This window comes from Hippocampus zosterae, chromosome 5 (assembly GCF_025434085.1).
Source record: "Hippocampus zosterae strain Florida chromosome 5, ASM2543408v3, whole genome shotgun sequence".
Lineage (NCBI taxonomy): Eukaryota > Metazoa > Chordata > Actinopteri > Syngnathiformes > Syngnathidae > Hippocampus > Hippocampus zosterae.
The window spans coordinates 10,655,277-10,671,273 of record NC_067455.1 but is presented as its reverse complement, the minus strand read 5'-3'; the positions used below and the strand labels follow the sequence as shown (position 1 = coordinate 10,671,273).

The 15,997-nt window shown below is 41.7% G+C and overlaps 1 protein-coding gene across 1 annotated transcript; it reads left to right on the top strand.

The window, feature by feature from the left end:
* The first annotated feature begins 544 nt into the window (after positions 1-544).
* On the top strand, positions 545-15,997 carry LOC127601090 (metalloreductase STEAP4-like). The gene is made up of 9 exons (XM_052066101.1): positions 545-1,951; positions 2,046-2,153; positions 3,334-3,404; positions 4,454-4,538; positions 8,497-8,775; positions 10,444-10,538; positions 10,629-10,782; positions 10,889-11,059; positions 13,346-15,997. The coding sequence occupies exons 1-9, from the start codon at positions 1,706-1,708 to the stop codon at positions 13,604-13,606; spliced, it is 1,470 nt and encodes a 489-aa protein (XP_051922061.1). The 5' UTR covers positions 545-1,705; the 3' UTR covers positions 13,607-15,997.

The window sequence follows — 15,997 nt, the reverse complement described above, 5'->3', positions numbered from 1 at the left end:
GCCCCAATTATCGAGTCACTACACTGCTGGGCACAATTTTCAGAATTACATATGACCCCTGAGACAAGACGAGAATTGCTGTGAGCCATGTGTTTCAACTTCAATTGCGTTTGCTCAGCAAATTGAAAGCGTTTTCATTTGCAGGAAGTGTGGCATGAAAAAAAAAATAACCCACAAGTGAGATTTTTAGGAAAGATTCAGTAAAGAAAAGGAAGTTGGCCCTAAGGAAGAGCCATAAATGAGTCAAGTGCCTCTCCTATCTATCAGTTCTATTGAAACAGTGCGACAAGTGAATTAATGCCTAAAAGGTTAAACATTAAATGATTTCCCATTTCGATGCGGTCCCCCCTCAGGTAGAACATTAACGCTGTAGTTATGGACTTCAGTGTAAAAGCTCCTGAAGTGATGTGCTGCGTGCGTTCCATAAATGTAGCTAAGTATGCAAATGCAATTTGTGATCTGAATGGAAGAAGCGCATTGTAGAGAAAGGTGATGTGATGCAACACTATTGGGCTCCGATCTTCTGGCCCACTTTAGGACACACACATGCACACAGAGTAAAGTGATGTGTACACACGAAGCAGTTACATATGTGCCACACTTCATTTCTGCTCCGTTGCATCTGTGTCGTGTCACAAATATGCAAATGCGCTCGCCGTGGGGACACGAGCACTAAATTTGCGCAAATTCTTTTCCCGGCCGCTTGGCTGGAAGAGTGAGTTTTGAAATGATAATGAATCTGCGAGCCCAGATATCAAGCATGGTGCAGTGTCGAGAATGGAAGCGAGAGGGAAGAGAAGAAGGCAAGCGGAAGAATCCCTTTTTGCCAAATGGGAAATTGATTTCAATCTGAGCTATATTTTCATAAAGCACAAGTAACAATATTAAAGAAAAAGGACCCATAATGCATTTACAGCCACAACATTACGTGTACCCTTACACGCTAATGAAATCAAATGCAAGACTTCCACCAGCCATGGATTGATGGCTGGATGGATGTCCTCTTAATTTATTTTAAAAAGATCTATTTTTACTACAGCACGATAAATACGTTATTTCTGTGAAATCTCATTGCTTTGGGTGACACAGGATGAGTTGTTTATATAGCAATAGAACATTTAATACATACTGCAACTACATTGTTCTTGATGTCAGAATGCTTCGATTCGCATTGATTTTGCAGATTACAGACCAGTGAATGTAAACCTTGGCAGAGGTTTCGTGCTCTCTGAATTCTTATCTTTACGGTGGCCGAACTATTGATGCAAATCTTGCTCTGAATCTCATTAGAAAGCAAAGACGTACCGATAAGTGTATAAATCTGAAGTTGATGATCACATTCCCATTGCATCTGATTGCTGTGCAAAGTCTGGCCAAATAAAACCACCCCTGTCCTGTCGCTCAAGTGTCAATTAAAACAAATTTTACACACATGGATTTTAGGGTGGAGTGTTGAGTCACGCTAAACGAGATACTCGATGATCTTACACGCATGCCAAAACATGTGATGGAAGATGTTGATTATTGGTGTCATAAACAACCTCGCCTTGCTCAACCTTTATCTCCAAGTCATAATACACAACTGGCTTGTCGCATGTTGTGGTAGACCTCAAGATAAAGAGGGTGAGGCAAGTCTACGTGCTGCAGAACTGCAATATATAACAAGGCAGGGGGGAAACACAGAGTTTCAGAAAACTGCTTCAACATGACTGTGGCAAGTGGTGTAACAGAAGACGCCAAGCTAGAGAGTGTATCCCTGCATCCGCTCGGGCGAAGAGGAGCAGCGATGGCCCTGCCCCAGGAGCAGAAGCAGGAACAGGAGCCACTATGCATCTTTGGGACAGGAGATTTGGGACGCTCCCTGGGCCTGCGCTTGCTGCAGACTGGCTGCAGGGTGGTGTACGGCAGCCGCAGACCTCACAGCTGTGGCCCCTTGCCTCAAGGAGCTCAGGTGAAACACATGAGGCGGTTCGCTACGATCAGCAAGAATGGATGATTGTGCAAGTAATTTGCGATTTACCACGGTGAATGTTTGTGCCGCGCAGGTGATGAGCCATGAGGAGGCAGCGAAGGCAGCGCGACTCATCTTCATTTGTGTTCACAGAGAACATTACACATTCATGGAGACGCTGGCACCTTATTTGGAAGGAAAGGTGACTTGATGGCCGATGTGTTATGTGATAATGCCCCGCACATAATATTGATAACATTGACTTAGCAGGTGCAATTTGTGGTGCCTTTCCTGTGTTCAGGATACAACCAGCTTACTATGTGTCAAGCTATCCATCATTTATGTATATATCTAGCATATCCTTTTTTTTAGAATTTTTGTTTGTTGGATGTGTGTTGAGATTTTTCAATTGGCTCACGATAAATGGTTCAATAAATGTTATCAGGTATGGTCTACATACATTTTGAAGGGGGTCAGAATTTTTCATCCGTGCTACTGGTGGCCCACATAGGACCACACGCTTTCTTACCAGATGTATGAAAAAAAAAGGTTGCTTGAGATATGGAAAAAAAATGACAAGCATGAATCATGGATGAGTTTAAGCACCATAGGTGCTCTCAATATATTTTATTTTTGATGATACATGTATAAAAGATCCACTCTACTAACCCCATAAAAAAGGGTTTGAAGCAGACAACATAATATCGATATAATGGTTTTTTTTCCGTGCAAAGGGCTCTATTAAAAATGTACCATTCAAGAATGCCAAAAACTGCCCAACAATAAACCAACATTAAGTGTGCATTTTCCACTTTTTTTTTTAACTCCGTTTATGGAAAAGTTTAATATTATTGAGACTATAGATGCCCAAAAATATTAGGCCTACTCATATTGAAGTATAAGATTATAATACCTGCAAGACTATAAAACCAGATCTCATCTCTCATCTAATTTAACACTGAGTCACTAACATCACTGCCATGAATGGATGGACAAAGGGGCATTATTTTGGATCAATCTGAATTTTCAGACTGATTAAGTTAAAACCCGGTACCGTGTAAAATACTGCTGTGAAAATGTCATGATTTTAAATCATTCAGGACTTTATATTGAGCACTGTGTGTTGTACTTTTAATCTTGAAAATGATGCAGTTCTCTGTGTCGACTCAGGCAAAGACTGACATCACTAAAGGCTAAGATAGGGGTTGGCATCCAAGCTAATTATTTCAAGTTTTTTGTCTTGTTCTCACTTTTGTCTAAACCAAGATGTAGCTGACAAATGCGTCTATGCTTGACGAATGCTAATTAACTAAGAAATAAACATGAATAGTCGTCTCGAGGTTTGGTAACATGTAAACGGTGAGATATGTTCTCTTTCGCAGGTGTTAGTGGATCTCAGTAATAATTTGAAGAAAGACATGTACGCAGAAGCCAACGCTGCCTACTTGCAGAGGTAACAGACTCATGCGGACTCTCACTTGAATATTTTTGAAAAGCGTATGAAAGTTTTTGTTTTTTATATTTGTATATGTCAAAAATGAAGCCGATATGTGAGGAGAGCAAAATTAGAATTTTAATGAATAAAAGTCAACAACTCAAGCGCTTGCCACTGTCTCTCTTGCTCTCTCACACTCTTGATTTGAAGGACTCATCACCAAGCTCTGAAGGAGCCAGATTAACGGTCCTGATCAGTTGAATCAGGTGTGTTGTAGCAGGGCGAGTTGGAAACAGGCAGGACATCGGGCTTTGAGGAGCGAATTTGGACCCCCCTGCTCTTTCGATACCAATTTTTATGGATAAAACATTGTTCTAACAAGCCACGGCAGGCTATATTCAATTAGCAATGTTTACATCGACGGAGACATGCGGTTGAGTAACTATTACACTCTACTGCACTGCAAAATGAAAAATGAGGCACCCAAACTGTAATAAATGAACTGTGATATAGTGACTATGAAACATACCGGTACTTGGTGGTTGATGATGCAACAAAACCAACAAAAAGTTATTTCAGTGCATGTAATATTAGTATAAATATCATTTAAGTGTTGACATTGTGACCTTTCCCTGAAAAAAAGAAATATTTTTCCCCCTTCATATTTTTTTCAATGTGGCAGCCATCATCCTTTGTTATAAGTCTAGCTGTATCTATCATCTGTAATTACATTTTTTTAATATGTTGAATATTTCAGTCAAATGCGTACATTTGAAGGAAAAATAAAACATTTCAAAACATTTGAGGGCGGAAGTGTCTTGAAAGCCAATTTAGAATGTCAAATAACCAAAAAGGCAATCCTGAAGAAACCTAAGTGCATTCTTCATCAGGAAACCAACCGAGTTTCGATTTAACGGTAGTCAAAGTGGAGGGATTGATTTGTGACGTTCAGAGCCCTCTAGTTTGCCCCCCCCCCCCCCACTCCCCACACACTCCCCCTGTCTTTTCTCTTTTTTGAGAAGGATGTTGAAAAATGTCAGCTATAGCCTTTGCTGTGTGTTCTCCAGACTCGTCCCTGGAGCAACTGTGGTGAAAGGCCTTAACACGCTGTCTGCCTGGGCTCTGCAGAATGGTCTTCTGACAGGAAAACAGGTGAGTTGGGAGAGAGGGAAAAAAAAACTGTTTCAAAGGAATGAGATGAATGCCGGAAAACAAGACGCGGCATGCTGCAACACAGTGGCGCAGTAGGTCTTGTAAAGGGGAGGGAGCGGAAGGTCAATTCCATTCGATTCGTTAGCAGCGAGTCCTTGAAACATATTAGAACATGACAATAAATGGTCGGTGCGTTTCAGTGCAATCTGTTTTCATCATGCCCAAAAATCCGCCAGTAGGAAGAAAACGCTGGATGGATGCAATGCCTTATTGATTCCGTCCATGCTGGTGCACGTTATTGATTTTTTTCCCATTTTTCCGTATCAATGCGAGAGAAAACAAGGGCAAAACTTGTAAAAACACACAAGTCAACACACTTTATGATGTTACAAAGTTGAAAGACCAGTGTTTATTGCAGCTTCCGCTTCGCAGCTACAAAGGGAAACACAAACATGTGGGAACCTCTGGAGACCAAACCTGAATCTGCCTCAAATCCTCTGCAACACAAACAAGCCGCATGCGCGCGCACTCACACACACACACACACATCCATGAATATCGTTACACGTGCTGGTACCCCTGCAGTGCTCCATTTTCTTTCAAAAAATGTGAACAGCAGTATCCCTCCACCAGTACATGTGGAATTATACTGAGCGGTGGACGAGTCAATTCTGGAATGTGCAAAATAATTTCCAATTCCATTTTTGGGATGACAAAAGAAATAATCTCTTCCAGACTCCTATTGTTGCCATTCTAAAACCGTCATTGACTGACCAGGCAATGTTTTAAGCAGCATTTTAAAATTCCAAATGACCACACACTTGGAAAAGTGAGATCAGCATTTAACAAAGGCAAAATAAAGTCAAACTAATAAACTAATAAAACAATATACTCATATCATCATTGTTTTTGTGATATACAGTGAGTGATAAGTGCCCCAGAGGTGAGTCTCCTCACATAAAAACAAATGTTTTTGTGCCTAGCACAAGTCTAGTGCAAAGTGTGGTCTAACTGCACATGGTTGGAGTTTTCTTGTCTTTTTCGTAGACGAGTGCAGGTAGAAAAGGACACGTGCGCCATTGTGGGAGTGAGCACAGCTGACTTTTTTCCTGGCCAATGTTAAACGGCTTTCCTCGCCAGAGGAGATGCGCGCACGCAGTCTTTGACAGAAATAGACTTACTGGAGCCCAAGCAGAAGATCAAAATGCGCAAAGTACGTTTGGCGATGCGCGCTGTTGTCATATGTATGGATAAACACACCAAGGCATCCACCGCACAGAACTCAGAATCTGTCTGCCTGTACCTCGAACAAATCCACGTAAATCACGTTCAGAAAACTGCACTGAGCTGGCCTAAGGTCTAGTCTACTTTCAGTCACCAAATCATTAGGTGCTCCGGGGGCAATGAACCTTGCCAAATTACCAAACACGCTAAACTAGACAAAAATTAAAATGCACTAATTTTCATGATGAGCGCACCTGCATTTTTCTATCAAGCCCAATGTGTCTTTTGCCATATTGTACCAAGCAGCCTGGGCAGAAACATGAAAGTCACAGTAAATTCAATTTCTGTTTCTCTTGTTATAATCACACTTTTCCATCACAAGCAAACACAAATCAATAAAGAAGCAGCCAAACACACTCGATACTCAAAGGTGGAGATATGCTCAGGTCTCGTGGGATATTGTCACACGTCACTTGTGTTACATCTGGTTTGATTTTAGAGGCATCTTCTTCCAGAAGTTTTCATCAAATTCAAACGTGGCACTGAGATAGCATTGACACATCGTGTACCACAACGTCTGAAAAACAAGCTTGCCTATCTCTTCGTAGATACAGTACGCGGACAAGTGAGGAAGGCTTTTTATTGCGATGACCACAGGTGCATTTTCACTCATTCCTTTATTGTCTTCGCATTTAAGCCGTCACAGCAGTCAATGTGGCAAACACACACACTGTTGTGAATCAAACAGGAGCAGGGGGACAGCTTAGGTGGCAGCCAGGGAGCAGCTCGGTGTTTCAGTGTCTTGCTCAAGGACACAATAAAGCTGTGTCTTGGAGGCGCACGCGGTGATTCATATCACTTGACCACAGCTGACTTGATATCCTAGCAGGAAGAACATTGGTGAGATCATCCATCACTAGTTGGGAAGGCACACACAGGCCCCTGGACTATAATTTTATGTTGGAAAAAATCTGCTTTGAACTCCTGTTCCAAAGCCAGTTTCTTTATCAGTATTTCCCATGGCACATATTTAATATGATTTGAGAGCACACCGCCAAACAAACAAACAAAAAAAGTCACAAAATGTACACATACTAAAATGATCATGAGCTCGGATTCATTTACTCACAGATTTATTTAGTTTGAATTGAACACAACGCTTATCGGGATATACTCAGGGGTTCCCTTTATTTCTGTTTTATGAATGGTAGCAAGTAGATATACCAGTTAACTGCAATTTGTAGCATGTACTGAAAGATCACTTAATTGATATTTCTGTCACTACAAGTTTTTAGCATAGATTGATCAATGAACAAAGATACATTACACTGGTCAACAGCAAATTTTAATCAGAGATGGCTCTATCTGTCCAGAAAATTATTTTTGACGCTGACACAATTGATACAACTTAATAAATGCTGTCACGTGTGTGTGTGTGTGTGTCACATTTAAATTCAGATGAAGATTTAGTCTGTCGGCTGTCCCCTGCTCTTATGGTTCAGTAATGTAAGAAGACATGGCTGGCTGCCCGGTCCACTTACACACACCTGGGGGAAAACTGCTCAGTTGACTTGCCTGTCAAACTTTTTCTCTCTGTGTCCTCTACCTACACAATTGCTGGACCCCAGTACACACACACACACACACATACACACACACACACGCACACACACACACACACATCGCCTTATCTTGGGTCAGCAAGTTTGATACAACAAAATAATGACAGCATGGCAAGATGTAGCAATACGATGAGGACATGTGCGGCACACGATACGTATACATACATACAGTACGTGTGACTGTATGTACGTATCGTGTGCTTTAACCCCCTGCAAGATTTTCTTCTTCAGCTTCAGGATATACAACATCACACAATTATTTCCATATTTTTTGCACACAAGTCCTTGATGCCAGAGTGCATCGCGGTGTCACGGTGCAGACAACAGCTTGTGACTCATCTGTGAAATCTTTTAATTATCAGCAACAGCGCAGAACAACAGGCGGGTTCACGGCAACATGAAAACAATTCTATTTCTACTGACTGAGCAGTGGTTGTTTTAAGATGAGATGCTGCTCGCAGTTACATTTGGAGTTTTTGGATCTATTTCTCTATTAGCCCGAATTAACTGACGTTGTATCCCGCGACGATACAAGATGCTAAGACGTTGGTTTGAAGATAGTCATGAAAATAAGTTGCCATTATGACGGATTTGGCATTTGGAAAATGATTCGTATCCCAGAAAATACAATCAGTCAAATAAAATCTTTCACTCGAATCCTGGGAACTTACTTCATCTTCTAGCGGGTTCTATTGAACTGATGTAGAAATAATTTTGGACAAAGAGACATTTTGGGTGAAATCACTGTGTCCTAATGAATATGGTCTGACCGGGGATACAACAAGATAGCTTTGATCGTCAGATGGTGTTGTTTTCTAAATGTGTTAAAACACAAACTAACATTTGCATGTTTGTCAAACTGAAGTAATTGGCTTAGTACTTGTCGCTAATAACACCAGTCAGTCTAACATACCCCTCTTAACAAATCCTCAACAAATACACAAGGTTGGCTGAATTAACTGCTCTCTGGGCAATTAGAAATCCTTTAAAAACAGAACTGAGTAATTCTATTTATTAATTTCAACAACTCTTGAAGCGGGACGTTTGTTCTTTTCATTGCAAGCTAAGATTTCCTTTTTTTTTCTTAAATATGACATCAAATTTCTGTCCAGGTCTACCTGTGTGGCAACAGTGCAGAGGCAAAGCAGTCTGTAGCAGAGGTTGCCACCAAGATGGGCCTAACCGTTTTGGACAGGGGGTCACTTTCAGCTGCCCAGGAGCTGGAAGACTTCCCCCTGAGGCTGTTCCCCGAGTGGAGGCTGCCTCTCCGAGTTGCCGTCGGCCTCGTCGCCTTCTTCTATTTCTATCTGCTCATCAGAGACGTCATCTATGCTTACATAGAGCAGGGGAAGGACATTTCCTACAGGATTATGGTGTCCCTGGCCAACAAGGTGAGCAAATGTCTGTATGAGCTTGCAAAATGTAGAGTTTCTGGGAGCGGGGGGTTTCAGAGTCGCTGTAATATCAGTCCATCGAATGGACTGAAATTGTCCTGCTCATGTTGTTTTAGAAGACGAGCATGAGATCAGTTGGACAATACTAACCTGAGCGTTGATGTGGAAATCCCACAATTTATCCCTTAAGTTAGAACAGTTAATGTTGTGGATTTGATCAGATTCGCTGTTATTCCTGGAAACAAAGACTGGTTGGGAATGGTGAAGGCTGACTTTGTTGACACATTTGCCCTCCCCCATAGCTAACCTTTGTTGACAGAACCATTTGCTGAAAAGCTAACCATAGCAACATTACTTTTGTTTATTTCTGGTCTAAAGCCCTTTGAGGTATTGGACCATTAACCTTCCCTTCTTATAAGGACTGTTTTTTTTTTGCTTTTTGTTTTTTTGACACGCTAAGGGCTCCGTTTTGTAGACAGCATACTTGCGCTGTGGCACAAATGCCGGTGTAAACTGATTTTCATATGAGCGCTGGGCTTGCTACTTGCGTTTGCAGCTTTGGCAGACCTCTTGCGTTTTGGGTGATGTCCCCGGTGGAGCGACAATTTGGTAGCAAAAAGTCGGTCCAAAGCACATCTAAATATTGGCGCAAGTGGTCAAATGTGATTATCATGAATTTGCTGGGGCGCAGGCAGGCAGATTCTGAGCTTCGTGGACATGTGCCGTTGACGTCAGCTGTGACGTCAGATGTGATTCATCAATATGTGAACAATGGTAATCAAGCCCAAAGGGAGGGCACACACACGATGGGGGCCATTAAATGTCCACTCCGTGGTGCAGATGTGTTTCTGCCATGTAAGAAAGTAGACTTGTGTATTGCATTTAAAGGTAATGTAAGGAGCTGCTTTGATTGACCATGATTGAAATTGTTTCTGACCACCTCCACAGCGGCGCAGCCCTTCCTCAAGCCTGCCCGCCTAACACGTGCACATAGATGTGCCAAATGCTGGGACGGATTTACGCATGTCATGAAAATAACTCGGGTTGCCTAGTTGTTTATGACATCCCCTCAGACAAAACCTCATTTTGCCTTCAGGCGATACAGTTTACTGTTTGGGCTGTATTGGCAGAATCCAAATGACTACAGCGTATTGTTGCTTTCTCAGCAGTTGGGATAAACATGTAGGTTGATGACTGGGCCCAAGAATACGACCTCCACTCTTGTTCGTGTCTCAGAGTGAAGCTCACATTTAAAGGAGCAATCAGCCCAAAAATTATCTTTACATTAATGTTCTATGATCATTACCAATCACGGCTCAGCCTGACCAGTTTAAAAAAAAAAAAAACAGGTGAGCCACGATCGTTTGTCACCTGAGCCCTGAGCAACTGTGATGCCATTTTCAGTTGACAGCAAGTGACAAAATGGCCGACAACTGAGGTGGATAAAACAGATTTAGTGATGCTTAATTCACATTTGAAAAACAAAATATTCATCACAATGCCTTGTTTAGACAAGTGGAGGTGCAATGACATGTCATTGAAGAATAACTTTCTTAACCACGGGCAGGAATAACAATCCTTATTCTTACTCAGTTACACTGTATACGTGTGGACAGGCAGAGAGTTCCTTATGATGTGCTTCTAAAGTTTCTCGCCCTCTTTCAGGTGTTTCCCATCGTATCGCTTGTCATGTTGTCGCTGTGTTACCTGCCTGGTGTCATCGCCGCCTTCTTTCAGCTCTATAGAGGAACCAAGTACAAGTAGAGTATCAAGTCATTTGAAAGAAAAAAAAAGCTACTTGCTAATGTCCAAAGTGCACTGCTTAAAGTTACTTCTCTCTTATTGTGTAGGCGTTTCCCGAACTGGCTGGACCGCTGGATGCTGTGTCGGAAGCAAATGGGACTGGTTGCTTTGGGCTTTGCTTTTCTCCACGCCATCTATACATTCATTATTCCCATTCGCTACTCCGTCAGACATAAACTCATCTCCCGTGTGGTGGACGAGGTACAGCGCAGTGGATTTTTAGCCACAGTACAAGCTGATCTGTACATTTATGGTACAAGAAAAATGTTCCTCAACGCTCTTGTCCGCCATCTCTCGCTCCCTTTAGATGAAGAACAACAAAACCACCCCCTTTGACTTTAATTATACAGAAGCATGGGGAACGGACTCCTTCTACGTTCTGGGCATCCTGGGCTTCTTTCTTTATGTCTTACTCGGCCTGACGTCGCTGCCCTCTGTGGGAGGCTCGCTCAGCTGGAGGGAGTTCAGCTTCATTCAGGTCAGAGCACACTTGCACATCTTTGATGGTAAAAGTGGGATAGGGTGGGGTGAGAGGGCCACATTGGTGGTTTTTTAAACTCACAAAATGGTGATGTGTGTGCATGTTTTTATTTGACATGGACAATAGGAACATTTTATAATAATGCCTAATCACGATATCGTTATAATTAAATGGATAATAAAGGCAACTCATGATCACAGAAACAGCGGCGACCGAGAGGTGGGTTTACATGTGGTGAAGCGGTTTTTAAGACATCACAGGCTGGTTCGTTGCCTGGTCATTAAATAAAAATACAGCATGGGCTTGAGGCATAAGAATCATCAAAGTATAATGACGTGCATAATAGACACAACTCATTTGAACAGAAATGTTGGGAACCTTTACCTTGGTCACCATGTGGCGGAGTTATTTTGATGACATGAAAGGGTTAATATACGGTACAGCACGGGCTACAAAAATGTCAAACTTAAGAACTCTGGCGGTATTTTCAACACACCTTTCACAATATGTTCCTTGGTGTATAGAATTTTCCATTTAACCAAGCTTATCTTGTGGCCACGCCCTTTTGTGATCAGACTTGGTAGCATGACGAAAGCTGGTCATAATTGAGTATGGGCCATAAACATGGGGGGTGGGAGGGGGGTTGCCTTTATTTGGACCTCATTGAAATATTTGGGAAAAAGTTCCAACTTCAGTATGCTGTATTATTGTTATATGTTTATTTTTATTCTTAACATTCCATTTTACCGATAATGAGTTGTGTGGTGTTCACTTCGATTGCAATTATTGTTATTATTGTAGTCGTAGTAGTAGTAGTAGTGTGGCGCCCGGTGGTTAGCGTGTTAACCTCTCAGTGCAGAGGTCGTGGGTTCGATCCCGGCTCCGGGCTCCCTGTGTGGTGTTTGCATATTCTCCCCGGCCTGCGTGGGTTTTCTCCGGGTACTCCGGTTTCCTCCCACATTTCAAAAACATGCATGGCAGGCTGATTGAACACCAAATTACAAAGATCGCCAGAACAAAACATCTGAAACATAAAATACAGTATGCTCATAGGATATAAGGGCATTGTCAGAATTACTGACGTACTTAATGAGGCATCTAATCTTCGACAGCGACAAGCATCACCAAGACATAAAGATAACAAAGATAGTCTTAATCGTTTTTTTTTCCAGTCTAAAAGACAATGAATGTCCTGTCGACTGAAAATAAAGTTAGTTTTTTTAAACACCCCAGTACCATTGCCCTTATCTTGTGCTTCCTATCAGTAAAATCTCTTTTTAGGATTCTTTTTTTGATACAGCATAATTAAGTCAGTTTTATTAAGTTTTTATCTGAGTTATTAAAGTGCTGTAAAAGCAATGCGTCATGGGCACTTTTTTCCCAAGTGACGAGTTAAGTCACTTCCAAACACAAACGCACACACAATGGATGACTGGTAGCTTTTAGCTCTGCATTTTAAATGTTAAGTTATTCATTAAACTGAATTATGAGGGAAGATGTCATCCCACGTGAGCAGATGTGCCGGTACAGGTCACGGGCACGTGTGTGAAAAGGTCGCGCGCACCGATGGACCGATCGGATAAGATATTCAGCGATGGAGGTCAAGATAATTGATCCTTTGAGTAAGGAGGACAGAGACGACACAACCGAGATCTATTTGCCTAGATTATCGGTTGTGAGCACAGTTGTCAACCAGGGAATGCATTGGATTTTAATATTCATGATGCACAAGACTTTGCGGCTCTCGGTTGCGATTAAAAATAAATTCCTTTATTATTATCATTGGAGGATGCCACCGTATAGTAAGTGTGCTTCTGTGCAGGAGCATATTCAAGATGCACTATACAGTACCAAGTGATTAACAATAACCAAACAACAGGAGGACACTCGAGCGCCAACAACAATTATTCTGTAACAGCTGTGGAAAAAAAAAACAAGAAAAAAACCCCCGATTCCTTAAGAGAATGTTTTCACCATAAAATTTAATGTGACAATTTCTATTCATGAAGTCAGCAGGGGAGTAGTTTTATACATCGACAAAAACACATCTGATGAGCCACACATGCACCGTGTATTAGAGTATGTTATTTGCACAAATGTATGCCTGTGTTTTTACCCTCTTGAGTCAGAATGGTTTAATAAACCAAAAAAAAAAGGTCCCAGTGTGAACAGAAAAGTCGAATCAATGTTCTTTTTCTGAACACTGTAGCTAGATTTTTTGGGGCGGGGTTTGTCTAATTAAATGCAAATGATTGTGATTTTTTTTGTTTTTGTTTTTTACAGTCCAAACTTGGCCACCTGACCCTGTTCATATGCACGGCACACGGTTACATTTACGGCTGGAATAAATTCCTCCGCGCTTCAACGTACAAGTGGTACACCCCTCCAGGCTACATGCTGTGTCTGATCGTGCCGTCCGTGGTGCTGGTTCTCAAAATGCTGCTCTTGCTGCCATGCGTGGATCGAACTCTCACCCGCATTCGACAGGGCTGGGAGAGGGCCTCGAGCATGGAGACGGGCGAGAACAAGGCCACAAACCTGTGACCATCTGACCTCTAGGGTTCACCTGAGGTCAACTCAGCGCGATCAGTACTGGAGCACACTTGAGTGAAATTTCTTCAGGAGTAATGTTGATTCGTTTTGCTCACGCATTCTCCTGGTATTGTAACGCGTCTACAGGGTAGGCAAAGCACATGACCCGATCATTTGGAGCATTTGGAGTCTAACTTTGGCTCTTCTAAAAGCAAAATTCAGCCGAATGTACAGGGCATCGAGGATATGAAGTTTTCTTTTTCTTAGCTTTGAGGGGTTCTAAGTGCTTGTTATTCCTCTTTCACCAAATGTGTCAAAAAATAGAAAGATATCCCCGGACGACACATATTCTTTTGATAAACAGAGGCAATCATTTCCATTCCCCACCCTCAAAATGGAGCCGCCTCGAAGCAGCATCGTTCTCATTGCCCAAATCGTCCTCGCTCTCAAGGGCACTGCACACACAAAATTAGAATAAAGTGGTCGCCCCAGTGTGATGCTCTCCCTCAGCTGCTTTGATTAAACACACTTCACCCAGTATAAATTGGTGCAATGAGGAGAACCAGGTTTAGCGAACAGAGCGTAAAAACATTACCCTGTGTGGTTAAACGAATCAGCGTCGTAGTGAAGTGTTTTCGAAGTGCTGTCCCTGTCGTCTTCTCGCTATCGCGTTATAAATCTGTCTGCGCAACACATCATTATTCACTGTGATACTGTGATGGAAGCCAAATAGTCATGTGTGTTCCATCTTCCACAAAACCATTTACACATCTTGCTGTTAAAAAAAAAAACCTCCAAAAAATCTGTTCTTTGCCAATGCCATACTCCTCCAAATGAATCAATCTTAAGATATGGTGAGACGATTGTACTGCATTCTTCTTGGTGACATGTTTGTATAGATCAAAGATGGGCAAACTAAATGCTGGGGGGGAGGGGGGGGGTCACAATTTTTCATCAGCGCTACGTCGGACCATGTACTTCCAAACTTGATGTATTACAGAAGCCTTTTTTTAATAGGACATAATACGTGCATATGTGCAAAACATGTGCCTTTAATATATTTTTTTCATACTTTTTTAATGCATGTATAAGAGATCCACTATACTAACACAAAAATAAAGTGCCAAGAGCTCTCTTACATTAAAAAAAAAATCACCATTCAAGAATGGCCCAAAAACTGCTGAATAGCAAACCACCATTAAGTGCAAGAACTTATTTTTGCACATAAATCAACTTCAATCTTATTGAAGTCCTATATTTGCCCTGCATATCATTCCAAATATGAAAAAAATGGGCATAATCATATTGTGCAGTATAGGAATCAGTGTAACAGATGTCTGCCATCTGGTGGTTATTGGTGATATTACAACTTAAAACTCTAGGCAACCCCTGCAAATTTGGAGTTTGATTACATCTTTTTCTCTTTCATTTTTTTATGTGATTTGACCTCCCTTTTTTTATTATTATTATTTTAATCCCAACTCTGCTCTAGATGATTGTGTAAATTAACAGGACCCAGTTGAAAGACATTTGAAATATTGTATTTTCCGGTTAAATGTCACATTTGGTCTCTATAATCTCGCCATTTCATGACATCATGTCAAAACGTAGGATTGTTGTCAGTGAATTTTGAACTTGCATAACATTCCGCATTCCTACAGCTGTCGCGCGCGTCATCCCAAGTGGACTGATAAGGCGAATCTACTTTCAAGGAACTGTTATATTAAGCTCTGCTAAGGGCTGATAAGGGCAGATGAGTGGGATCAGCGGGCGGTTTGATCAAGCGTCCGGTGAGTGCGCTTCGATCAGCAGCGACAACTGGCGGGCAGGTGAGGAGTGACAAGAAAGGGAAGTTTAATCCGATAACAGAAGCAGAGGTGGCAAGGGAGGAAACGGAGCATCTGTCATTATCAGATTCTCGCTTGCCCCCAAGCAGAACACTCATGCAAGAAAAAACTTTGTTATCCAGTATCTAATAACATTATCTCCTCGCACAATCTGTAATCTTTCATCCACCCTCTCCCACTCTTGTATTATCCTCATTTCACCAGAGAATTGATCTTGATTTTAAGCTTTTTTTACACTCCATGTTTGTGTGAGTGTGGGTGTGTGCCGAGATGTAAACGAGATTCAAATATTGCCCTGGGAAGCGATGAATCTAATAATGCCCAGAGAAACTGTGAAACAAGCTGGCTTACATATTGTAATTTCCACTCGTGTTGAAATTTCACACACCTAGACAACAACTCTGATACGCATAACGTGATTAGGGCCCGCTAGGAAAAAGTAAATAAACTGCTGCATTGTGGGTAAAGACACACGTTATGTACTGTAATAAGGAATTCACCTAGGACTCATCTGTGAAATGTATAAGAATTAAATTAAAGACAGAAAATACAACAA

Bases quoted from the DNA above. Each gene is read 5' to 3' on its own strand.
- LOC127601090 (XM_052066101.1), top strand. From the start codon at position 1,706: ATGACTGTGGCAAGTGGTGTAACAGAAGACGCCAAGCTAGAGAGTGTA. The intron at 1,952-2,045 runs GTGAAACACATG...TGTGCCGCGCAG, and splicing joins CCTTGCCTCAAGGAGCTCAG to GTGATGAGCCATGAGGAGGC. The intron at 3,405-4,453 runs GTAACAGACTCA...TGTGTTCTCCAG, and splicing joins AACGCTGCCTACTTGCAGAG to ACTCGTCCCTGGAGCAACTG.